The sequence below is a fragment of the Hirundo rustica genome, chromosome 23 (assembly GCF_015227805.2).
Source record: "Hirundo rustica isolate bHirRus1 chromosome 23, bHirRus1.pri.v3, whole genome shotgun sequence".
NCBI classification, from domain to species: Eukaryota; Metazoa; Chordata; class Aves; order Passeriformes; family Hirundinidae; genus Hirundo; species Hirundo rustica.
Genome location: NC_053472.1, coordinates 2,992,291 through 3,017,827, shown reverse-complemented (window position 1 = coordinate 3,017,827; position 25,537 = coordinate 2,992,291). Strand labels below are relative to the sequence as shown.

General features: G+C 52.6%; 1 protein-coding gene across 2 annotated transcripts in view; it reads left to right on the top strand.

Moving 5' to 3' along the window:
- The first annotated feature begins 874 nt into the window (after positions 1 to 874).
- The window catches only part of LOC120762462 (opioid-binding protein/cell adhesion molecule homolog), a 298,800-nt gene continuing 274,137 nt past the window's right edge, over positions 875 to 25,537 (top strand). For both annotated transcript variants that reach the window (XM_040084895.2, XM_040084893.2), the window contains exon 1: positions 875 to 1,157. In XM_040084895.2, coding sequence (XP_039940829.1) covers positions 1,097 to 1,157 — 61 coding nt within the window. In that variant the 5' untranslated portion in view covers positions 875 to 1,096. The remainder of the gene's footprint in view (positions 1,158 to 25,537) is intronic.

The following is a 25,537-nucleotide window of genomic DNA, read 5'->3' as shown; positions in this document are numbered from 1 at the left end:
CCACTCATGCTAAAAAGCTTGGATTGCTCCCTGGTTTTCCTCAGCAGTTGGAAGAGCTGCTGCTGCCTTCCCAGCGAGGGGAGGAGAGGGCAGGGTGAGCTGAGGGGCTGAAGCCCAGGGCTGCCGCAGCAGCCAGCTCCTGTCTGGGGAAGGAAAAATTCCCCTTGGCAGGCAGTTGGTGCACAAGGAGCCGCTGCGACCGTGCCCGTGTCCATGCAGAGCTGCTCCCTCCATCCCAGGGCTGCTCCCTCCATCCCAGAGCTGCTCCCTCCATCCCAGAGCTGCTCCCTCCATCCCAGAGCTTCTCCCTCCATCCCAGAGCTTCTCCCTCCATCCCAGAGCTGCTCCCTCCATCCCAGAACTTCTCCCTCCATCCTGTGGCTGCTCCCTCCATCCCAGAGCTGATCCCTCCATCCCAGAGCTGATCCCTCCATCCAAGAGCTGCTCCCTCCAGCCCAGAGCTGCTCCCTCCAGCCCAGAGCTTCTCCCTCCAGCCCAGAGCTTCTCCCTCCATCTCAGAGCTGATCCCTGAACCCCAGAGCTGCCCCTGCATCCTAGAGTTGCTCCCTCCATCCCGTGGCTGCTCCTTCCATCCCAGAGCTTCTCCCTCCATCCCAGGGCTGCTCCCTACATCCCAGAGCTGTTCCTCCATCCCAGAGCTGCTCCCTGCATCCCAGAGCCGCTCCCTCCATCCCGGGCACCAGCAGGTGCCGGGAGGGACGCTCGGGGGGTCGATGCCTGCATTTAACTCCCCGGCTGCGGAGTGAAAGCCGCAGGAGAGCGAGTGTGCGTGTGTCAGTCAGCATCCTGAACCAATGGGTGCCCGGTAGGAGGTCTGCGCTCCCGGTGCACGCACGGAGCCCGGCGCTCCTTCTGCCAGTTGTGTGCGAGTGTGCGTGCGTGTGCAAGGGGAGATCAGACCCGCTGACCGCCTGCTCCCGTCTCTCCCCCTCTCTCTAGCTCGCTAACTCCGTCTCCCTCCCTCTGCAAACATTGGATTTAAACCTGCTCAGAATTCAGCGCAGACGAAAAGCAGCAGCGGCGGCAGCAGCAAAGCAGCAAAGCGAAGCAGCCGCTCGCCTAGCGCAGCTCCAAGATGTACCATCCTGCCTGCTGGATCGTCTTCACGGCCACCACTGCCCTGCTCTTCATCCCAGGTAGCGCAGAAAGCTTTTCCTCCAGCGGATGCGAGGGCAGGGGCTCGCAGGGAGGGAGAGCCGAGCGGGCTCTGCGCGCAGGGGAACCGGGCTCCGCGCACATTGCGCACGAACGCGCACATGCAGGCAGGCAGCGAGTCGCTCTGCAGCGGGGGATTGCCCAGTGCTCCCAGTGAGGGGCTCCGGAGCCCTGCTGGACCCCCAGGTGGGCACCGAGGTGCCGGGGTCCCGCAGCAGCCCCCGAGCTGGGCTGGCTCTGTCCCCTCGGGCAACCTCTGCCTCGGAATTAACGGGCTCACGCAGTTTTTCCCCTTCAGAGTTGGGCACCCAGCTGTGCCCTCCCTCTTCCGAGAGCTGTCGCGCTATTCCCCGTGCTCCCCTCATCCGTGCTTCCCTGATTCCTGCCGGGCAAACTCGGTGCCTTCCCCTCGCTCCCTTTCCCAAAGTGAGAATGAACCCTCCGCCTCGATCCAGGCGCTCGGGGGAGGCCGTGCCGGTGCCGCAACCTCGGTGAACTGAGCGGGTGGCTCCCGAAATGAGCGCTGGCCTCCCGAAATGTGCGCTGGTTTGCCGGGGGCAGATGCCGGGTTTGGATCCAGCGCTGGCTCTGATGCCGGCGGGGCAAGCGAGCGCTGCAGGCAGCGAGGGTGATGGGGGCGCACGGCAGAGCCGAGCGCCGGGGGGGAGGAAGTCACCGGCGGAATTTTTGATGATGATGTGCACTTTTAGCAGCTGGGAGGATTGTCATCCCCTGTGCCAGCGGATGGGGACTGGGCGTCGAGGCTCGGATCCGATCTTAACCCAAGCTGTGCTTTTTATGGAGAATTCTGCTGAGCACGGCTGTGGTTTCGGCAGCCGCCCGCGGTTCAGTTACAGGGCTTTGCTGTGCTGTGTGTGGCAAGAGGGTGAGGCTGGCTGGGGAGAGGTTACTCGTGTCACAGCTGGCGAGCAGCTCTGCCCACAGCAGCGCTGAACACGAGTCTTGGGTTAAAACTTGCTTGTGGAGGCTTGTGCCGTGGGGCCAGCCACATTCTGGGGTCCCGTGGAGCTGTCACAGTGCAAACTGAGCAGAGCAGTGGGTACAAGACCCCCCTGGGATGGGCTGGGTACCCTTCAGTGGGGTGGCAGGGGGCTGGGATGTGCAGGATCTGCTCCCTCTTTGGGAGTAGTGGTGGAGAACCCTCGACAGCAGAGCCTCGAGCTCCTCAGCAACGCCAGAAACCAAAATGGTGCATCTGTAGTTTAGCACGTGAGCACGAGGGAGCCAGGGCTGTGTGAGCTGCCTGACTTTGTGCATGTAAAGGGTTTTTGGTTTTTTTTGAAAACAGATCTTCAGCAGGACAGGGTGGGTGTGCCTGGTGTGGGGGCAGGCGTGCCTCAGCAAGGCTGCGCTGAATGGAGCATTGGCTCTTTCACCCTCTTGCTGGATGAGGTTCTGTGGGTTGGAATTGCAGAGAAATGCACGGAAGCAGCTGTGCGGGCCAAATGGGAGGGCGTGTGACACTTGATGGGCTGTCATCGAGATGTCCTTAAGCTGCAGGAGCTGGCAGAAACCAGACAGGGCGCGTTTGCTGTTTGCCAGTGCCCTGCTGCAGCTTCCTCAGGATGTGGCTGCTTGGGCCAAGGCCAAGCCAAGGCTTGGGCTGGCTCTGGCCTCTGTGTGTGCCAGGGAAGGAAAAAGCCCCTGCATTTAAGCCCCTGAAAACTTGGGAGAGGCTTCTTGATCCACACTTATGCGCTTGTAGCTTCCCCTTCATATTTCCATTAAAGCAGCAATATCTGCTTTGGCTTTGTATGCCCCCCAAGCTAAACCAGCCCAGGACTTTGCCTGGCTTGGCTCAGCCCTTAATCCACCAATCCAAACCCTTCTGCCTGCTTTAGAGGAAGGGAAATACTCTGGGCTGCTCGGTGCTTTGCCTTCCGCCTTGGATTTGAACATCTCCAATCCTTTTTATTTGTGCCTGGCTTGTAGAGGTTGGATGTTTTCCCTCCCTCCCCAGCCTGTCCCAGTCATGGTTTCACTGCCCTGGGCTGGAACACGAGTCATGTTGGCAAAGTCCTGGATTGCAGAGGGAAAGCGAATGGTCCCTGCTGTCCTTTGGATCCTGCACCTTCCCAAAGCGTTTTTTTGGGGGGCTGTTTATTAATTTGCAGCCATGATCCTGAGGGTTTTACGCAGGTGACGCTCCCCTGGGATATGCAGAGGCTGTTTCTGAAGTGCCAACTCTTTCCCTTTCCTTTTTTATCTGAATCCTGCGGGAGTTTCACACGGGGTGGTTAAAGTGAGAAGGGAACCTGCTTTTAGAATGTGTAATTAGAGTGAAGGGAAACATCACAACTTGAAGGCTCCTGCAGAAAATAGCATCACAGAGTTATTATTAGCTGTAATGGCTTATTTGCCAGTTTTTCCTCTTTCTCCCGCTCCCACCTCTGTCCTACCCCCCTTCTCTTATTTTTGTTAGCAAAGATGCATTTTTCCCATTGGGTCTCGTGTCATCTCGTTACCAATTTACTCTCGTGGAATCTAAAGACACGAAAGGTTAATGCAATAATGAAACCCTGACCCCTCTGGTCATGGAGAGCATCTTACTCTGCAGCTTTTTATTTCTTTGTAAGACAAGTTTCTATCTAAAATAATTTCGAAGGCTTAATGTTGTTGTCATCTGGAGCCTTGGGGGAGGCGGGTTCCTGGACATGGGTTGCTCTCTGAGGTGGGAAGGATGCTGAGGGTTTTTAATGAGCCCAGCGCTGCGGGATGGGGAGGTGAGTGGGTAATTTAATTGTCAAGCTGTTGGCAAATGCTTTGAACTGCTGGGCATTGTGGGTGCTGCTGTTTTGAGATGAGGGTGGGCCGTGCTGGAGAATGAATTTGGGGCAGGGGGGAATCTATTTGAGCTGCAGTTACAGGGTGACATCATGGCTCTACAGGTGGCAAAAATCGATGCTCATCAGCCTCCTTAGACATTTATATCGCTGCCTTTGCAGGCTGGGGGAAATTACTTGTAATGTGAGTGGTCAGAAAATCTGGCAGTGCAGGGGGAGATGGACAATACCGTTTTTCACTGCTCCAGGGCACCGGGATCAAGCTTGTAAAGCTTGGGGTGTCCCTCAGTGCTCCACCGCCAGCCTGGCACCCAGGACCTGCTTTCTGCACCCTCCCAGACTCTGTGCGACTTCATCCTCGCTGGGGCAGCCTGGCTCTGGTGGTGGTTTGTAAAACCCATCTCAATTTACAAATCAAACATTGCAGGCGTTGAAAACACCTTCCCACCCCTTCCTAAAGGGGTCCCTGCTGCAAGAACATGTTTTTCCCACTGCCTGTGACATGACTGTCACCTCTCTCCGGTGGGGGATGCCGGGCTGGTGGAGGGCTGCTGATCCCTGCGACTAAGCCTGAGAATAAGTACCTGGAGCACATTAGTTCTGCTTTAGTGTCATTTCAATATGAGCAAGAGGGGCTTAAAGGGATTTTCTGTGCTCTCCCAACGGCTGGGGATAGGTGTGGATGAGGCACTGCAACCATCACTCTTCCAGGAGTCAGGGAAAGCTGGGGAAGATGTCCCAGCAGGATGGAGTGTGAGCCCAGCAACGCTGTCTGGTCTTCCTCTGCCTCTCCTTGAGGCTTGGCCAGTATTTTCCCTGCCAGAGGGTGATTTCTCCGTCTCCTGGCTCCCAGGAGAAGGAGTAGGTTGGTGTTGGCCTCTTAGAGGGTGTTTTAATTCAGCTGGGGAGGAGCAGCACTCGCTGTCATCTCCAAACGATGTGGGGAGGGAGTGTGACGGGAGAGGAGGCACACACAGCCCTTGCTTCGTGCAGATCCCCCCAGTGCAAGTTCTCAGAGCAATTTGCCCTGGGGGCTGTGGGTTCCGGGGGGCCAGTGGCTCTGGCAGCTGCCTTTCAGGATGCCCCAAAGTGCTGAACCTTGCTTTGCATTTTCCAGCAGCTTCTCTTTGACAGCGTCTCCTTTGTGCATTCCGCGGTTGCAGGCGGCCGGGTGGAGGAGCTTTTGCTGGTGCGAATCCCTGTGAAAAACTGAAAAGGGAGAGACGTTTCAAAGGCACCGGTGGGAGCTCTGTGCCTTTACTGGCGCCTTTGAAAATCTTCTCCAAAGGCTCGGATATTTGGTTATGGCGAATTTCGAGCTGCATAAACAGCTGTGTTCGTATTTTACACTTGAATATGAAATCTGGAGTTTGTGCTTTGCTTGGTGAGAAACCAAAGTCGCTGAGTAGGGCTGTCGGGGTGCTGCGATGAACCCCGACAGGTTTGGGGGGCAACAGGGCACCCACCCAGGAGGATCCTTCTGCTGCAGTCAGGTGGGGATAGAGGAAAACTTGTTGGTTTTTATCTGTAATCTCCTTCATGACCCTGGGGTCACCCTCAGCTTTGCAGCCCTGCCTTTCCCCTCCCCAATTAGGCAAAGCTGGGCGCTGCTCCTGAACCCTGCTTACCTTCCTAGCATCCCCTGAGATGCTCTTGGCTCCTGGCATGTGCAGGATGGGGAGTGATTTCAGCTGTCACACTCATCCTTTTTTTGTTTAAACTTAAAAATAATAACAGCTTTTCTGCAAATCTCCTTGCCTCCCAGTCATCTTTCCCTAATGAAGGCACAGTACTTATAATTACCAATGCAGCAACAGCACATAACAGAGGTGGCTTTGACACTTGCTGCTCCGTGGGTGGGTTTTTCCAGGGAGCTCCTCTTCGTTTCGTGCTTAGAGGGAAGAAACACTTCCCTGCCTGCTTCTGCAAAGCTCTGGGATTGTGTTTTCATCCTCTACGGGTGGCTTGTCCGGTGGGAGTGGCAGGGGATGCGCCGCCCTGCTGTTGTGGGGTCTGGCTGAGCTGGGGGATTCTCCCTCTAGTCCCAGCTTAGGTTCAGACAGCGTGGGGTGGCTGAGAGCGGTGGTTTGGGACACTCAGGTACTCCAGGGACACATCAGTGTCTAGAGCCACGCCCTTGGGAGGAGCTGCTTTTGGGAAGTGGAACCTGTTGCCTGTGCGGCAGAGTCATGTGCTCCGGGGACACGTGTGAGATGAGGCAAGGAAGGGGGGAAAAAGAGGAGATATTTTTAGGTTTACTTTTCTGTGAATTCAGCGCTAGTGCAAAGTGCTGGATTGACTGCTCTGGAGGCTGAAGCGGGCTGCAAAGTGCAGGGAAGGGCTAGCCCAGGAAAGCTTCCCTGCGAGCTCTGCACTTCAGGATGGGATGTTGGGACTGGATCCCATCAGCTCGGTGTGCCTGGACAGTAAAGCCACGGGGGATGTCTGCAGTGTTGAGCAGAGCTGGTGCACTCGGGGCGGGGGGCGTTTTCCAGTGGCTATGGGATTCCCAGGAGGGCAGCTGGGGTTACCTGTGCTCCACATGGCTTTGTCCTACGTGATTCACCCCATGGGTTGCTCCTCCTGGCTCCTCAGCCACACGAGGACCAGCTGATCCTGTAGCAGGAGGGCTTGGGCTTCCTTCTGGCACTGCGTTTTCCACTAACCAAGCTTTCCAGACATGAGTATTCCCATATTTCTTGCAGAGGATGGAAGAAGAGGCTTTAACATGGGGCTCTGGCCCTCAGAGCAGCTCCAAACTGGCGAGGCTGGGCTGAACCAGGCTGAGCTCGATGTGTTTTTCGAGCAGTGTCCCCCTGCTGTCCCCTGCCAGCCCTTTGCCTCCTCTCTCCCAACTGTTTACTTCTGGCTTTTGTTTCCTGGACTTGTTGCTATGCATGCAGCATGTGGAAGGAGCTCCAGCGAATATAGGCCACACTTTGATTGTTCAGCAAGCTGGAAAATGATGATTATAATTTTTGACAGAAGGGAAGGAGGGGGAAGGAGATCTCTGGGTTTTCAAATCTGCTCTGTCATAAGCAGGATCTTGCAAGGGCCTTCTGATGACTTCTCCTGCCCCAAAGGAAATGGCGTTTGCATAGCAAGAGGGGTTAGAGGAAAAATTCCTCTCTCTACAAGGACAAAGTGGCACTTCTTTCACCAAGCCTTCCACCTCGTGTGGCGGTCCTGTCACGGAGCATCAGCCAAATGCAGTTGGTGTTGGACTGGGATGCACCTGAGAGAAACCTGGATGCTGCTAAAAACATCCTCCTTCCTGTTGGAGCAGCACAGGGGGTGCATCCCTCGGGATGCAGAGGTGCTGGCACAGCACTGCCTGCAGCGCCAGCCCCGAGGGACATGGGCGTTGAGGTCCTTAAAGCCAACCTGGAACTGTCTGGAAGCTCCAAAGACCCCACAGACATCTCCCAAAGGGGCATCTCCATTTGGGGCCACACCAGCAGTGGATCTGTCTCATCACGGTCCAGGGTGGCAGCAGAGCCTGTGGAGATGTTGGCTGCTCCCACTGTGCCCCTTCCCAGCTCACAGCTCCACTGGCATCGGCCGCGCAGTCCTCGAAGGATCTCCCCATTTATTTATTTTATTTAATGGCGTTGGCTAATTTCCACTTTATTTTTCTTTGGGTTTTGTGGTCCCCCCCCCCCCCCCCCCCCCCCCCCCCTTTTGGTTGTTTATTTTAATGCGATCACTTCTAATGAGGCTAATGACATTTAGTCTCTGTGGCGGTGCATTTTAATTTGGTCACCGAAATGTCAGCGCACGGCAGCCTCCTCCTATCTCCCCGTGACAAAAGGCGCCTCAGACAAAGGGGCTCTGTCCCCGGCCGTCCCTCACCCTCCTTATCTCCTTCCTCACAGGGACGGGCCAGGACTTTGGCAAAGCCACCTCTTGCCATCCCCTCCTCTGCTGGCACCAGGGGAGCAGCTTTGGCCGCCGAGGGCAGTGAGGAGGAAAAGCGAGGGCTGCCGGAAACTTGGGATTTAACGTAATTAATCAGATGTCAAAAGCTTTCAGCGAAGTTAGCTTTGATGGGCAGGGAAATCTGTCAAATAGGTCGTTCTGCTGCCCCCGGTGCTTTTCTGTCTCACTCTGCCCATAAGTCTACCTTGGCACTTCTCCTTTCCATGGCAGAGGTGGGAACTTCCTACAGCCGGGTAGGGCCTTTCCTGCTTGGAAAACTGGACCAGCTTCTCCTTGCCTGCACCAGGGCTGCTGCCATGGGCATTGCAGGACTGGAAATGGGAAAAGGGGAGAGTGCTGGGGTGGAGTCACTGGTATTTGGAGAGGCTGAGGCGCTCACATGCTGTGTGTGAATCTGGAGAGGGCTCTGGTCCAAGCTGGGGAGTCAGGAGTAACCTAAACCCCGGGGGAGGTGGCACTGGAGTCGTGGGTGGCTGCGCTGGAGAAGTGGAAACATCTCTGCCTTGTGCTGTGCTCAAGTATCTCAAGGTGCTGAACCTCAGAAGCCTGAGCCATTTTGCTTAAGAATCAGTCCTTTTTACTGCAATCAGGGTCCAAATGCAGCTGAATTTGATCTGTTCTCCTTTGATCTGTTCCTCCCTCGCTATTCTATGTACCAGGAATGGGCGAAGATTAAAGTTTGCAGTTTCTGAGCAAACTAGGTTACTCATCACTGCACGATACCCAATTACCTGCTGATACCTCAGGAGTGAGAAGGTATTGATCCTGCTTGGATTTGAACTTGTTGAACCAAAGACTCTGGATATTTCAAATCCGTTGCTGAGGACGTGCCGTTTCCTTCAGGAATCAAAGTGGGATGCAGGCTGTGTTTCTGCACCACATGGGCTGTGGGAGGTGGGGCTCTCCCCTCTGCCACAAGGGAGATGACCAGTAAGTGATAAATAATATTATGTGTACTCTCCACAGTACAGCAGGGATGTAGATGTAATGGCTTTTGTGATGTGCCTGGGAATATCTCAATTTTTCTCGGAAGAAGTCCTCAGAAGCTGATTTTTACCCCACATGGGTGGGTTTTCTGTTCCCTCTCTGCTCACCACTCCTTTGTGAGCACTGCAGGCTGCCGAAGTGCCTTTGATGGCATCCCCTGTGTCTGCCTTCCTCCTGTCTGCCGTGTTCCCAACCAGAAATAACGCATCAATTCAAAATAAACCCAAAAATTCTTCCAAAATTACCTGGTGAGACGGGGCCGGGGGGCCTGGATCAAAACATTTCTTACTGAAACTCGGCGATACAGGTCTCACTCTCACACAGTGGTTGTTTCCAGTAGATCTTAAAATACTTCACGGAGAAGAGAAATTTCATTGTACCTGTTTTTGTAGACAGGGGAGCCAAGGAAAAAAGAGGGAAAATGACTTGCCCAAGGCATGTGCAGAGACACATGTTAAGAGACGTGTTCTTGCTATAGCTCCAAATCTGAAGTGCGTTTTTCCTTGTGAAACAGTGGAGTTCGGCTTCCAGCTTTGAGAAACACAGGAGAAAGAGCGCAGGATCAATACATTGGGTGCTAAAATCCCTGTACTGGGCTGGTCAGGGAGCTGGAGCACCACCAGGCTCTTGGACACCCCAGTTTGTGTCCTGGTGGGAGAGTCTGTGCCACAGTTCGGGCAGCGAGGTCTGGAAGTAGGACAATGTGGATTCATGATCAGCTTTGTCGTTGTTAGGGCGGTCATGACACACAGAGTGACACCATAAAAGTTCAGGGGGCTCTTTATTACGGCCCTATGCTGTCTTTTGTACAGTTTTTACAAACCTCGAGGGCACCTTCTAATTGGTTAATGGCTTTCTTGTTAATTATTCTATTGGTTAGTAAAAGGTATTTTACGTGTCCGTCTAATTTATCTGTTCTTGGACTGTTTCCATATTTTCTTTACTGATTCTCATGGGACGAATCCCTTGTTATTACAGGTGCACTTATTTTTCACCCTCAGAACAGATTGTTGTGTTAAAGGAGCTTCTCATTCTCAAAACAGCTTCATGTGGGAACTTCCAGATTGCTTGTTAGCTGCACTTAGAAGAAATGACAGGCCAGCTTTCTACCCTGTTCCTACACAGCCTGACTTTGTGAGTTGAGGGCACCCTCTGCTCCTCTCCAGGCTGACCGGAGGGCAGCATGTGATTGATCCCCCTGCCCTTTCACGTTGCATCTTTGCCTGTCTTTCCCCTGAGGCTCGAGAGAGATGATCCCGGTGCTGAAAGGAGGAGATGAACAGAGGAGAAAATTCTCAAGCACGCTCTTCACTCAGCCCTTGGTCTCCAGATGGAAATGCTCTTTGGAATTTCAGGGAGAGCACGCATTTGTCCTGTCAACTCCTGCCCTGCCTCGGCTGTGTGCGCTGCAGCATCCGCCGGCCGCTCCGAGGCCGAGAGCCGCTGCCTTTGCCAGCCTCTCCGTATCCTCGGGACACTTTATCTTTATAAAGTCCCAATAAGTGGACAGTATAATATATTTCACTTTTAATAAGGTGTTGCCAGTTGCACACACTCCGCAGAGCAATTAGTGTCAAAGGCAGCTAAGCAATGGCGGGGCGCCGTAATTCCGCTGTTTACCGGGCTGCAGGATTTATGGGCAGTGCTGGAGGAGCCGCGGTCACAGCTTGGCTGGAGGCACAGGAGGGAAACCACGCTGCGAGCTGATGCCTTGGGAAGGCTGACCTGAAACAGAGACTGGACAGAGCTGGAGAATAAAGCAGATGTTTATTGAAAGGCCTCCAGGATACAACTTGGGCGGGGCAAAAAGCCTGGCCAGGGCTGCACCCAAGGTGGAACCAAAACGGACACAAAATGGCTAACCAGTCACAAGTCATTGCATTTTTAAAAGTTTTGGTCCATTTGCATATTGAGGTTTAATTGTCCAGTTACAGCTTCAGATTGTGAGGTCCCATCCTTCTTGTTCCTCCCTCCAGCCACCGTTGTTTGTGCTTTTGGGCCTGAAAGTTGTCCTTGGTGTGCAGCAGGAAAAGGATTTGTTTTGTCCCCCTACTCTGTGAAGAGAGCTTACCAGCACCTAATATGAGGCTCAGAACTACACACCTAAGCAGCCCAGAATCTGAAAAACATGAAAGCTGAAACTTAAGGCATCAGAGCTGCTCCGAGTCATGGAACTCTTAGGAGAGAGACAGGAGTGAGACACTATTTTGTTTTGGTGCTCCCCTCACAGTTCTGGGATTCCTCAAGGAGATGCTGAGCCTGCTCAGGTGTGCCAGCCAGATGAGCAGTTGCTGAAAATTCAGACTGAGAGGACCCCCTTGCTCTTTGTGTGTTGGCCTGGGAGGCAGAGCTTTGCCTTGTGAGGTTTTCTTCATCGAGGAAGGGAATCATGGAATCGCAGAATGGGTTGGGTTGGAAGGGACCTTAAAGCTCATCTCATCCCACATCCTCACCATGGGCAGGGACATCTTTCACAAGGCCAGGCTGCCTGGCTTTGGACATCTCCAGGGATGGAGAGAAGTCTGGAGAAGTCTCCAGTGTCTGGATTAAAAGGAGCCCCTGGGCTCTGTTGACACATGGGCATTGTGCTGGTGGTCTGACCAGCTGGGTAGAGACAGGACAGGAGAGGGGAATTTTCAGGCGTGGGGGAGGATTTTTTGCATCCTTACAGCCCGTGGGGTACCTGGAAGCATCCAGATATGGTGAGGGGCCCTATTTAGTGGCTCTGCTTCCCATAAGAGTAACCCCATTTTCTCTCCTGGGCATCTTGGACTTCTTACTTCAGCTTTTTAAAAAATTTTTTTTAGCATCAGGGCATGTTGGGCAAAGGGCTTCAGTGAGCTCAGCTCAGGGAAGTGCTTATCCCTGCCTCCTTCCCATGAACTGAATATTCCTGCTTTTGTCTGGGGACTCTCTGATCATCACAGGCTGTACTGTGCAGTTTTTATAGAGTCAGTCCATGTGCTGATCTCACTGCTGAGGCTGTCAGGCAGCTCCACCATCCTGCCAGAGCCCTCCTGCCCAGATCTGACCAGGCTCATGCTGCCGCTTGTGCTTCCAGAGGCTTGACCCACAGTCCTTGGCTTTGTGGGAGGACAGAAAGTGGTGTCACGCACCAAGAGTGGTGTGGAGGGAGGTGCAGCTGTGCCTGGTGGCTGAATTGGGCTGTAGATGCTGCAGAATCAACCCAGCCAGGATCTGCTGTGGGGGAGAGAACTCAGTTTGTGTCAGATGCGTGGGATCTGATCCCAAGGGTCGGGAGTGCAGGCGCACGCAGCCGCTAACAAGCGAGGTGCCAGGGATGCTGCTCTGGGTTCCACATCCCTCATCTCCAGGTGCCATCGGCTCAGCACACCTGAACCTGCCCCTCTCCTGGCATTTGCCACCCCAGCCCCTGGGGATGCCTTCACTCGTGGAGGGATCAGCCCCAGAATTTGGTTTTAAGAGCGAGCAGAGGTGATATTGCTGAGCCCATGCCCCTGCCCGCTCCCCCTTCCCCACCCCCTGATTCTCAGTTCAATAAAGTCCCAGTTTCTTTGGGTTTGTTCTCCGAATTGAAAGCCTTCCATTTTCACACCTCTGTAATTGGTGCTATCTGTTGAGAGAAACTCTGCAACTCCAGCCAGCCAGGGTCAGGAGGAGCTGAATTGAATTAAAAGGAGCAGAAATTGGTTCGAGGTGGGCAGAGGGCCGCAGGGAGAACTATGCAATTTCTCTCCTCGGGGCTCCTGATGAGCAGAGCAAGCGGCAGCTTCCCATCTCTGCCCATGGGGGGCTGACACTGGCCCACCCACACCTTAATCTGCACGCCGAGGTGGGCGCCTCTCAATTGAAAACAAGGAAATGAAACCCAGCATCTCCTCCTTTTATCCAGCCAGCAGGCCTGGGCTCTGCCCCTCTGGCTCCTTGGCCGGGATGCTGACAACTGTCACTGAAATGACCTTGCCGTGATTAAATACAGCAAAAAGCGATGTTCTCGACAAGAAACTAAAGCTGTGATGCGAGCTGGTGGCTGGGAGATTTGAGGTGCTGTGTGTTAATCCTACCTGCATCTCAACCCCAGGTTGAAAACTCCTGGACTGAGTTAAGGGCAAGCATCCCGGCCTTTGGATCGTGGTTCCCCAGCTCAGTCTCTGCTGGCTTAGGCTGGTGTAAAACCACAGCAACTTCAGCCAAAGCCAGTGGATTTATAGCCCCGTGATAAAGCTCCGGATGGAGAGTGTGCTGGGAACTGTCAGGTGTGGAGTTGTCTTAGGGGGATAGATGTGATGCTTGCAGCTCTTAAGGAGCCGCTTGGAAATTTTCCCACATTTTTTTTTTTTTCCCCATGAAAAATGGGGTTTTTGTTATCTTCACTCACAGAGTGTAGGAGCACTCTTTGCTTGGCTCTGGGAAGTTTGCTTATCTTGAGGATGCTGTTTTTAGGAGCAGAAGGAGACCCATCTGAGGAAGGGAGTGCTGTGACCTCTGATGCCCATGCTGCTCATATCCCTCAGCCCACACAGAGTTCTTCTTCCCCAGGACAGGCTGGGCTCGCTTTCTCTTCTGTAGCTCTTCTCATGGGTGTATAATTAGTTTTTATAAGGGATTTGGCCCCAGGTCTTCCCCAGCCCAGCTAAATGTCCTTGGCTCTTCAGAACCAGAGCCGCTCTCGCTTTGGTGCTGGCGTGCTGAGCACTCAGAGCAGAGTGGCTCCAACAGGACAGCGCAGAAAGGGGGAGATATTTCAAATGGTGAAATTTCAGGCAACAAGGGAGCAATTTTCCACCCACTTCGGAGCTGGAGCAAAGCCCTTCCAGTCTCCCTTTCTGTCGCTCCCCAGCTGGGCTGGCACCAGGGCTGTGCCATTTATTAGAGGCAGTAAGAAGGCACGTGGCCAAGGCAGCTTGGAGGATGCCAAGCGCAGTGCCCAGCTGTTTGGAGGATAACCCCAGCCCTGTTTTTCCCCTCAGGGGACTCAGTCCTCGTGGCCTCGCTGTCCCCTGCTCCTGTCCCCGGGCTGGGGATGGGTCAGTGGCACGGCTGGAGCCGGCAGAGTGCCCTGCCAGCGCCCCGGGCCCCTGCTCTGCCTCTCTCGTAATTTATACAAGCGCAAGCCGATGTTCCCTTTTAAACTGACAAAGGCAGAGACTGGAGCCCGGGAAGCCCTCTGACCTCGGAGCCCTGGTCCATGAAAATTACAGGCGCTGTACAGCGCGTTTCCTCTTGATGTACTTGCAGTGGGGAGATGCTGGTTAATTTGCCAGGACTCAGAGGTGACCCGGGTTTAATAAAGAGGATTAATGGATTTGAGCTAAAGGTCTCGGCTGTTTGGAGCTGATAGCCTTCTCCTTGGAAGACACTCTGGCAAGGCACGGCTCAGCCTCCTGCCGGGAGAGGTGGGGGCAGCTCTGCTGGAGGAGCGCTGCGGTGTGGGCAGGGCATTGCCTCGGGGTTAATTTGCAAACCCCGGGCTGGGCAGTGCTGCTGTGAGGCTGCCAGCCTGCCCCGTGTCCTGCCTGTCATTCCTGCAGTGGAGCAGCGAGGCTGGTGCTGCCCTGGGATGTCACCTTCCCACCTCCCGGACACGTGTGCCAGCCCTTAGGGGGGACACGACCGGGCGAAGGGCGTGACAGCTGGGACAATGCCTTGTGCGATCCCTCCCGCTCCAGTTCTGAGATTTGATGCTGAATTTGGGCTCAGAGCCCTTGTTTCGGCAGCTTTTCCTGTGGCTGGTTTAGGATGGCAGTGCTGATCTTACTGAGAGGAGACTGTGCTTGGCACCAAGCCCAGGGATTTACACTCTTCCCTGGGGAAGGCAGGCAGGGTTTTAGGGGTGGGCATGGTCACACCAGCAGACCCTACAGTGGTGGGCAGCTGGGGAGCAGAAGAGGAGATGGTTTGGCTCAGGGCTGGACCCCTGAGCAGCGTCACAGCTGGGTGTAGGGATCGAGGGGGGATGGAGAGGGAGTTTCTCACCTGGAGGATGCACATGGGAGGTGTGATGGTGACAGGGCTGTGGGGGACAGGAGCAGCCTGAGGGCGGTTTGTCTCTGCCCCCTGGAGTCCTCCTGTTCTCCCAAGGGTTAACAACAATCCTGTGGGGCTGGCAAAACCCGCGCAGGAGCGATTGTCTGCCGGGGGCTGTGATGGGGAGGAGGCTGAGCTGAGCCGCTGCCATACCCCCCTGCTCTGCCTTCCCACTTAATGTTCGCAGCACGCAGAGAGCAATGAATTCCCCGTAGCGTCCCGCTCCCTGGCCCTGGAGTCTCTGGCGATATTCCCATAATAAGTAAGTGGAGTACTTTGGACAGGAGCAGCCAGGGACTGGGCCAGTTTCCCTGCCGGGAAAATGCATGCACGATCAATGCAATCAACTCACCCTTCAGGTCCTTTTTGGGTTGGATGGAAGAGATGCTCTGACTGAAACCCATTTATTGAGTGGAGAAGGTGCAATGGAATTTACAGGCTGTAGCTTTTATCAGCTCCTGGCTTCTGCCTTGTCTTTTCCTTATCCAACAGAATGCCGAGTGTTATGAAGCATTATTCTCTTAAAACCCCATTACTCCTCATTTCAGAGGGGTGGCTAAGAACTCAGCGATTCATGCTTTGCCAGCTACAGGTGGAAGTGTTCAACAGGAGGCCCTGGCACAGAGCTGGAGTATCATTTTTCCTTCTAGGTCTGGGCACTGACCTCTCTTAGCTCTCTTGCTCATCAGGGAATTCCAAGTGAACAATTCCCTGGCAGAGCTGAGCATCAAGTCAGAGCCAAAACCATTTGTGCTCCTCCCAGTGCATCCCACAGCTCTTTAGGACACAAAGGGAAGGTATTTAATGTATCATGGAGAAATTAAGTCCGGGAGCTGGAATGGATGATTCAGCAAACGCACTTAAGGGCGATGCCCTGTTTTAATGGATCCTGAGGTGCTGCTGGATCCCAGGTGGAAACCCTGGAGGGAGTTTGTAGGGATGTCCGTAGCTGCACAACATCATTAGGAATGAGGTCAAATTTTGACCATCTCTGCATGTGCTTTGGTCACTTTGGGCTGATGCTGGCAGTATTTTTGGTAGGGATAGCGCAGGACTCGTGGGGAATTTCTCCCTCTATAAACAAGCCTATTTTCAATAGCTGCTGAAATGGAAAAAGGGAAAAGGAAAAAAACCCAGAAATTGTGAGTTTGCTCTCATTTAATCTCTCTAAACCAGCCACCGCAGAGGTCAGGGCAAGAGCCTGTCCGGCAAATAATCTTTAATGCTCACAGGCGGCCAGGACTCAGGGCTTGCTTCACTCCTGCTTCCTCCAGCAAGGAGCATCACCGGCGATCCTCTTCCATCCTCTGCTATCCTCTTCCTCGGGAGCCGTGCGAGCCGGCTCCTGGCCCGCTGTGTCCCTGCCTGCCGCGGTGAAGTATTCCTGATGTGACACGAGCCATCCGCCTGCGCTGCTTCCTTGGATCCGGGGGGGCTGGGCACCAAATTTAGCCGAGCTGGAGCTGGGCAAAGAATCTATTTCGGTCAGCGCCGGGGACTCCGCCGGCGTGCGGAGAGCAGCGCTCCGCTCCCGCAGCCTTTTCCCGAGGCTGCATCCCAGGAACTGGCTGCGGAGAGCCTGGATGCCAAGGCTGTGGATGCAAAGAGCCGCTTTGCAGTCAGGTCAGGCTCTCTCAGCCCTGCTGAGCGGAGCCATCCTCGCCGAGGACCTGGGGGTGCCGCAGCGGGGACCCCCCCTGTGCAGCGGGGCTGCTGCCTTAATGCATTCAGCCGGCATTGTCTTTTTAATTCCCCGCTCTCCGCCTGGAATTCATCCCCGCCGTCGCCATGCATTATTTAGCTCGGCGCTGGAGGTGCGAGATGCTGTTCTCGGGAAGGAGCCGGGCAGAGCATCCCCGGCTCCGGGTGTTGCTCGGCGAGCGAGCAGAGCATCTCCGCGGCCCGACCCCTCCGGCCCTGTGCTGCCGCCGTGGTTTTTCCCTGGAGAGCTCTCATCCCGGCCAGCAGACCTAGCGCGAAATTGCAGCTCACCCCTGCAGCAGGAGATTTAATTATCATTAGCTGAGCTTGCACAGCTCCACGTGCTGCCGCGCAGCTGCAAGTTTAGCTGGGCCTTTTAAAAATCCAGCTGCAATATATATATATATATATTTTTTTTTTTTAATTATTTTTTTTCCCCACCCCGTCCCCTATTTTTCCCCCGTGTTTTTATTCTTTGCCTCGCACAAAGGCTTTGCTTTTATGTTTTGGGTCAATCTGGCAGCCTCTGAGCACAGTGCACGCTCAGAAAGGGCAGAAAATGAGTATTTCAAGGATTGAAGCCAGGCAGAGCAGCCTGTGGGCGTGTTTAAAATATGCAAGGTCCATTCCCAGGGTTCGGGCAGTGTTTGAAGGATTTGGTGTTTCTTTTATACCTTAACAATTTACGCAGAGGGGAAAAAAAAATGCTGAAAAGTTCCCTTTTTTCTTGAGAACAGGAGTCAGGGTCATGGTGGGCATGGGAAGAAGGGGTGAGACCCCCAGGGAATTTCCCCCTGTGGGCTGAAATGTCAAATTCCCTGAACTGACCAAGATTTCAGTTTTTTTTTTTAAAAAAAACCTGTCTACCTGTGCAATGAGCTGACAAAACCCAGCCCAGTCTTCCAGGAAACTGCTGCTTTTTAGGAGAACTTTGTTTCCATCAGCATTTCCTGCAAAACTCTTTTTTAAAGCCAAATCTGGGTTCCTTTTTTTTTTTTTTTTCCCACCAAAAAAATCCCTCTTTTCTGGGCAGTCCTGGGCAAATCCCCATTCTGTGGGCCAAATCCCTGGCGTGGTGACCTTTCCCCACGACTTGTCCCAAGCCTGCCCTACCCAGCCCTGGAATCCATTTCCCCCCCCCTCCATTGCCAATAAAGGCAAACAAAAATTAAATCTATAATTATCATTACTAATTCCACTTAATTAGTCACAAGCCAGCAGCCAAATTGGCTTTCTCATAATTATCAGATAAGCAGTAAGCACATCTCATAGATTATAATTAACACTGCTTAATTAAAATCTAATATACATACACCCTTTCCTCAACATATGCCTAATTGGGTTCACAAACCGAGGGGGTGTGAAGCTCCCGTCCTCGTTGCTCCCCCAAAGATTTGTTGGATGCCACTTTTGTGTTAAGTTGGTGGCACGTGGGATGTTCTTCTGTGCCTTCCAACACCGTGGCTCCAAAAAAAAAAAGTTGAGTCCCTGCTGCACGGGGAACTCACACAAGATGCTCTCCCGACTTCACTATTTTTTCTTATTATTGTTATTGCTCCAGCTGTGACCTCTCCATAATCCCCTGTCGACGCTGGGCTCTGCAATAATAAAGCAGCTTGAATAAATTACATTTTCAAAGGCGAAGGCCGGATTTTGGAGCAGAGCTCTGGAAATTGATGTCTCTCTTAGTCCTTCTTTCCCTGAGTGGGGTCGGGAGATGCTCTGAGGCTGCAGTGAAGCTTTTTGTATGGAGGGAAACTCTCAGACTTGTTTGTACCCTCACTGCTCATTGATACTTCACTGAAATCTCATTGTTACCTCACTGAAATCTCACTGAAATCCCATTGATACCTCACTGAAATCTCACTGGAATCCCATTGATACCTCACTGAAATCTCATTGATATCATCTCACTGAAATCTCACTGAAATCCCATTGATACCTCACTGAAATCTCACTAGAATCCCATTGATACCTCACTGAAATCTCATTGATATCTCACTGAAATCTCACTGAAATCCCATTGATACCTCACTGAAATCTCATTGATATCTCACTGAAATCTCATTGATGCCTCACTAAAATCCCATTGATACCTCACTGAAATCTCACTAGAATCCCATTGATACCTCACTGAAATCTCATTGATATCATCTCACTGAAATCTCACTGAAATCCCATTGATACCTCACTGAAATCTCATTGATGCCTCACTAAAATCACATTGATACCTCACTGAAATCTCATTGATTCCTCACTGGAATGTCATTGATTCCTCACTGAAATCACATTGATGCCTCAGTGAAATCACATTGCTATCTCACTGAAATCTCACTGACTGCTCACTGAAATCTCATTGATACCTCACTGAAATGCTCTGGGTGTCACAGCAGGCATGGCAGGGAGGCCCTTGGTCCCCTCCAGGGCTTGGTTAAGGGGTTGATGCTCAGAGGTGAGAGCCCACACTATGGTTTATGTGCTGGGGGGGCTTTTAGCTCCCCTTTCCCTGGATTTGGTGGAGGGGCCACTCCTGTGGATGAGGAAGCCAGGCCTGAACCAGCACAGGCATCATAAAAATGCCAAAAACCCAAAGCTTTGGTGTCCCCTTTGCAGCGGCCTGACCTGTGAGCAGGGCAGCGCCTGCCAGCACGGCTGCCGCTGTCTGACCTTGGGGCAGTAATTACATTGTGCTCCAGGTAGCTCTGCTCCCATTCCCAGATAAATTCTCGCCTATTTGGCTGCCTGAGAGAAGCAGAAACTCCTGATAGTGCTGATTATTAATGAGATCATTTGCCTGCCAGTTTTTTGCTGAGCTCATATCTGACTGGGGAGTTGATTCACTGTGGGAGATTTACAAAATGTGATTTCTGTCTCAGAGATGCTGAGCCGAGCTCCTTCAGCCGGGGATGGAGGGGGCTCCTTCTCTGGGATTTAGTCCTGGCGAGGGCTCCTGGCTGCACTGCCAGGGCTGGAGACCTTCTCTTTAGGCAGGGCAGGGATGGGGCATTTTAACACCAACCTATGGGGATCAGAGGCTCCCACATCTGGAGGATGGCGGCTGTGGGTGATGCCAGGGCATCCCGGCATTCCGTGATGTCAGCTTGTCTCCAAAGGCTTTTAATGCAGCGGTGGAAAGGAAAGGCTTGGCACGTGTTCCAGCATCGGGGGAGGATTTGCGGATTAGAGATGCGTAATTGTATGTAGTGCATGACAAAACAAAGTAAGTGGCAAAAAAAAGAACTCGGTCGTATTAGGAATCCAAAGCGAGCATTAAGCTTTTCTACATTAAAGGAGGGGGGGAAAAAAAAAAAAAAAAATATATATATATATATATAGCCAGGAAAATGCGCGAGGCAAAATCCCCTTTGCTCGGCGCTCCCGCTCCACGCTGAGGCGCAGCCTGGCTGCAGGAGCTGCGGGATGAGGCACGCTCGCCATCCGTGGGGAACAGGGGCCAAGCACTCCCGAAAACTTTTCCCTCCCAGCTGCCAGCCTTGGATGGGTTTGCTGGCCGGGGAGAGACGCGCGTTTGGAAAACGAAGGCGAAACGCGGCTGGGGCTTCCTGGCTGGTTTTCCCGGTGATGCTGGAATGCCATGCAGCAGCCAGGTGCTTCGGGCTGTGCTGGTGGCTGAGCCCCCTCTCCACGCTGTCCCCGAGCGTCTCCACGGCCTCTGCTCGCGAGGTTCTCGCCCGCCCGAGCGAGGCAGCCGGAAGCTTTTGTCCGTGGGGATTTCTCGCCACCGTAAGATCTTCCCAGATTAAGTAAATAATTTCACATTAGCTTAATTAAGTCTAATAGACTCATTAGTTCGCTCTTTGCGCTCGTTCCCGAGGGAGGATGGCCGGGAACCGTGAAGAGTTGCTGCGGAGAAATCCCGTGGCATCTTCAAGGCAGGAGCCAGCGGTGGGAGCGCTGCTGCTGGGTCGGGGTTGGCTCCGGGAGGTTCAGGAATTAAAAATTTACATCCTCGTGCTGGCTTGAATCATGGCAGTTTCCTGTCCAAAATGCTGCTGGGTTTTGTGCCGGCTGGTGGCTCAGGTGTGGCTGTGTCGGTGGGTGCGGTGGCCCAAGCAGGTGCAGACCATCCCCTGGTGCCACAAAAGCCTCCGTGTGCTTGGGAATACCTTGCTCTGCTTGGAACAGGGTGGCTCCGTCAGACCAGCCTGGCAGTGCCCCAAGGGCACACTTGGGAATGGGTTTTTTGATGGTTTTGCAGCGTTTTTCTTCCTTCTCCCACTACCGAGAGGTTTCTAAGCCCACCATGCTCAGTAGGGTGGAGAAGAACAGGGGCTCCTGATCCAGAGGCAGGGATGGGATGGTCCCTTTGGCTGTGGCATGGGATGGCAGGAGTGGCTCCTGGGTGGCGATGTGGGACATGGACAGACCGGTGGAGGAGACAGATATTGAGCAGAGGAGCAGCTGTGTGGGGGAAAAGGCTGCCCTAAAAAGAAGGTGGTGGGGCAGGGAAGAGCTGATGGAAGTTAAAATCTGTGCGTGTGCAGGTGCTGCCAGGGTGGGAATGTGTCTGTGTGCAGCAGGGGGAGATTTTGGCTTTTCTCTTACCTGCTGGAGTGTGGTACTGAATTATACTGCGGTGTACAGGGCATTTTTATGATGCATTTTAAAGTTACATCAAGGGCATTGAGAGCATATGGGTAGGTGACCTCTTTTTTGCATTTGCATAAATCTAAATAAATAAAATTAAAAACTGAGAGTGGGAGGCAGGGACCTGCAGATCTCTTCATTCCGGCAGCGTGTTCCCATCTCCCGCACACAATGCTGAGGAGCAGAAAGCGCAGAAGCCCGAGGTAGACATCTGGTTTCCCTTTCACAAGTGTTGCCTGTTCTTTATTTATAAAGAAATTATTGTATTTAAAGCCAATACTCATCTCTTGTACCAGCAGAGAGCAGAGATAGATGGATAGATTAGAGGGAAGTGGGTTGTGCATATAAATGGGGGTTAATTTGCTGACTCTTTGGAGAAGTGAAACCTGGCTGAGAGCTCCGGGGTTTGCAGGTTCCTGGGGGTGCTTTTTGATTTCAAAAGCAGCGTGAGAGGAGCCAGTCCTGGCCAAGGGGAGGCTGAATCACGGCATGCTGGGTACCATCCTCATTCCTGCACGGCAGAGGGGCAGGAGGGAGGGAGAAGGAAGAGATGACTTCTCCTCTCCTTGTGACTTTGGGACTCGTCCCTCCACGTCCCACCCACAGCATTTCTCTTTGCCTCACTCCGTCTGGGCAGCAGGATTTGGTGCTGGCCGTGCAACAGCTCCAGCAGGGATGGGAATGGGAAGAGAATAGATTGGAACGCTAAATATACCCAGCAGGAACCAGCTGGAGCCGGTGGAAACCTCAAACGTGCACACAGAGAGGAAGAACACAATGTTTCATTTGTTTTGTTTTATTTCACAAGAAAAATCTTCACAGCCCAAACTGTCACTTTGGAAGTAATTTGTGGCTGAGGATTTCAACACCCACTCCAATGATATTTTATTCTGACCCTAAACAAAATCAATAGCTTTTTTTTTTTCTCCCTCCTCCTTTTTCTTCTTCCTTGAGAAAACAGTATTTTTCAGCTCAGTGGAAGAAGAAAATAGATTCTGCCCAGTGTTGTTAAAAAGATATTATAACCAGTGTCTCTGGAAGTGTAAAAAGTACATGATCTAATACGTCTGAAGCAATTTTGAAAGGCTGCTTTATTTAGGATAATGGAGAAGCAGCAGTAAACCTCATAATCTTCCCGGATAAGGAGTTCAGCAGGAGGGATCTGAGCTGCAGCGTTGTGCCATGGCTGATTTTTTTTCACCTGTCAGAGCCGAGGTTGAGCACTGGATGAAGCCTAGTGAGGTGATGGAACCCAGGAGCAGCCAGGGAGGGTGGGGGGATCTTATTTTAAGTCTGTAAAGCCCCTGAATAAGAGAGGGAGGCTCTGAGATGCAGAAGCATCCCTGGGAGGGGTTAGGTTAGGACAGCAGGGGTGCTGGTCAGGGGGGTCACTGGAACTGCTGCTCTGTCTTTTCATGTTCCCAACCTCTGAAAGCAGGGAAGCCTTCAGCAATATTGTCCCCATCGGTTGCCTTCCTTGGGAATTGCAGAAAATCTTGTTTGTCAGAAGGGAGGTAAAAAAAATGAAAAAAAAAAAAAAAAAAAAAAAAAAAAAAAAAAAAAAAAAAAAAAAGAGGAGTCTGATGAATTTTAAAATAAATTATAAATTATTTTTTTAATAAATTATGAATACATTTTCTCCGTCAGGATTCGAAGCTCTCTGCTCTGATCAAAAAGTTTCCAAGTGTGTTCTCTCCCCACTTAGTCAAACGTAGATGCGTGCATTTCTGCTCCTGACTTTATTTTATTTTATTTTGATGAATTTTTTACTCCAACAACAACAAATACTTTGTTTGTTCTTGACGGGCGCTGGGGGAGAAAACTTTTGAAATGTTGCTCAAACACTTCACTTGCAATCAGGGTGAGCGCTCTGAGGATGCTCGGCGCCTCCACAGCCCCTCCGGCTCTTGGCCAGGGAGTGGGAGAGGCAGCAGCAAAAGGCTGTGGAGGACCAGGGAGGCTGGATGGAGCTGCAGCAAGGTGGGCTTGGTGAGCACCACCAGCCCCAATGACACGGAGGCTGCTTGTGGTGTCCAAACAGTCCTTGAAGGGCTTTCCAAAGGTCCAAATCCTTTGAAGGAACGAGATGCAGCGAGTGATGCACTTCCTCGTGTGGTTTGCATCCTCCTGTCTCCACATCCCAGCTTCCACATGTTCAGGTTTTTTGTCCGTGATGGGTTCTGGCTCTGCTCAGGTGCAGGTAAGGACCTGGCTCCTTACAGACACTTCTGCTGCCACCCAAAAATTCTGCCCAGCCTCACGTCCTTGGGCCGCTGGTTGGACTTCATAAAAGGGCTGTGATTAGCCCTCCCTTCAGAGGATGACAGGGCAATCACTCTTGTAGATTTTAATTAAAACGTTTAATTACACTCAGTTCCAGCAGGCAGAAAAGTTAACACTGATCCTGGCCAGTCCCCGGATTTGGGGTCAGTGGGAGCAGTGGAGAGGAGGAGATGGACATGAGGAGATGGGCATGAGGAGATGGGCATGAGGAGATGGACATGAGGAGATGGACGTGAGGAGATGGACGTGAGGAGATGGGCATGAGGAGATGGACATGAGGAGGTGGGCATGAGGAGATGGACATGAGGAGATGGACATGAGGAGTTGGACATGAGGAGTTGGACATGAGGAGATGGGCATGAGGAGATGGACATGAGGAGATGGGCATGAGGAGTTGGGCATGAGGAGATGGACATGAGGAGTTGGGCATGAGGAGATGGGCATGAGGAGATGGACATGAGGAGGTGGGCATGAGGAGGTGGGCATGAGGAGATGGACATGAGGAGTTGGGCATGAGGAGATGGACATGAGGAGATGGGCATGAGGAGATGGGCATGAGGAGATGGACATGAGGAGATGGGCATGAGGCCATGAGATGGCCTGAGCTGCCCCTCAGTAACACGATGGATTCTCTTCAGGGTTCAGAAGGGCAGGAGGTGAACCTGGTCACAGGGACAGAGAGACAAAGGGACAGACTCCCAGGGAACACGTGTGTGCTGCTTGTTAATTTCTCCCTGGTCCGTTTATGGGGAGAATGGCAGCTTCCTTGGATCTCCTGCAGTTGGAGGCTGGTTCTTTGCTTTTTTCATAGCAGGGGCTCACGTTCTTCATCCTGCACACAACCCCTGGGTCCTCCTCGGCAGCTCTCCTGTTCAGCTCATCCCCTCCCAGGCTGTTCCAGTGAGTGGGATTATCCTGCTCCAGGTGCTCTGCTTGGCACTCTGCTTGATGTCATAGATACTCTTCAATATTTTGAAGAACACAGCTGCTCCTGTAAAAACAAATCCCTGAAGTCTGTTGAGGTGTTTAAAACTCATTTTCCATATGGAGGTCCCCAGGATAAGAGTGCCTGAAGAGGCAGAAAAGCCAAGGTGATGGCTGGACTAATTGGCTCGTGTTAATTGTACCAGGACAAAGGGATCAGCAAGGCGAGACCTGTCTGTGCTGGGTTTGGAGCCTTTTTGTCCATTGCCTTGGAAGCATGGGCCTTCCATGCAGGTAAATGCCACAAATCACCAGACATCAGTTACTGAAATAATCTCTGAGGAAGGAAGGAGTGGAAAAAATAAATTGGCACAACGTACAGCGTTTCTCCAGGGAGCAATTACCAGCCTGAGAAAAAGCCCTTGGTGCTGCACTCCCCGAAACACCTTTCCATCTGTGCATCCTCTTCCCGCTGGTCCCACAGCAGCAGGGACAGGAGGAGCCACCAGCCTGGGAAGGGGACACTCAGCTCCTCCAGAACCAGCCCCCCGACAGTGTGGAGCTCCTCCCTAAAGCTTCATCCTATTCTCCTTAGCCTGAAGGGGAAGGAAAGCCAGGAGATCCCCAGGAGTACAGGGAGCTGTTGGAGGTCTCCGGCCTTGGCTTGCTCTGATTTTATCCCAGGATTCTGCTGAAGCTTTCCTGCTGCCCAGCCCGGCGGGATTCCAGCCCCCTTCACTCCTTGTAGTGGTTTTCCTCCCACTGCAAAATTCAGTTTTGTCTGAGCTATGTGAGGCAGCAGAGGTACCCCTGACTCCTGGCCCCTTCCTGTCCTTCTGCAGCCTGGGACCATCCTTACCTCATTTCTGAGCTATTTCCTCCATGGTGCACCACTCTTGTCTCACGATGCGTGTCCAGGAAGCCACACATCTCTTAACTTCAGTAATGCCTATTGGGACTCAAGCCATTTTCTTTATTTCTAAGTGTTTTCCCTTAATAGACCCTCTATGTCCTGACATAACATCGAAGGCGCTGTGTTAAAGCTCCGTTTTTCCAAGATTTGGAGGAAGGATGCTCTGGGAGGGCTGGGCTTTAGGTCTCCTGGC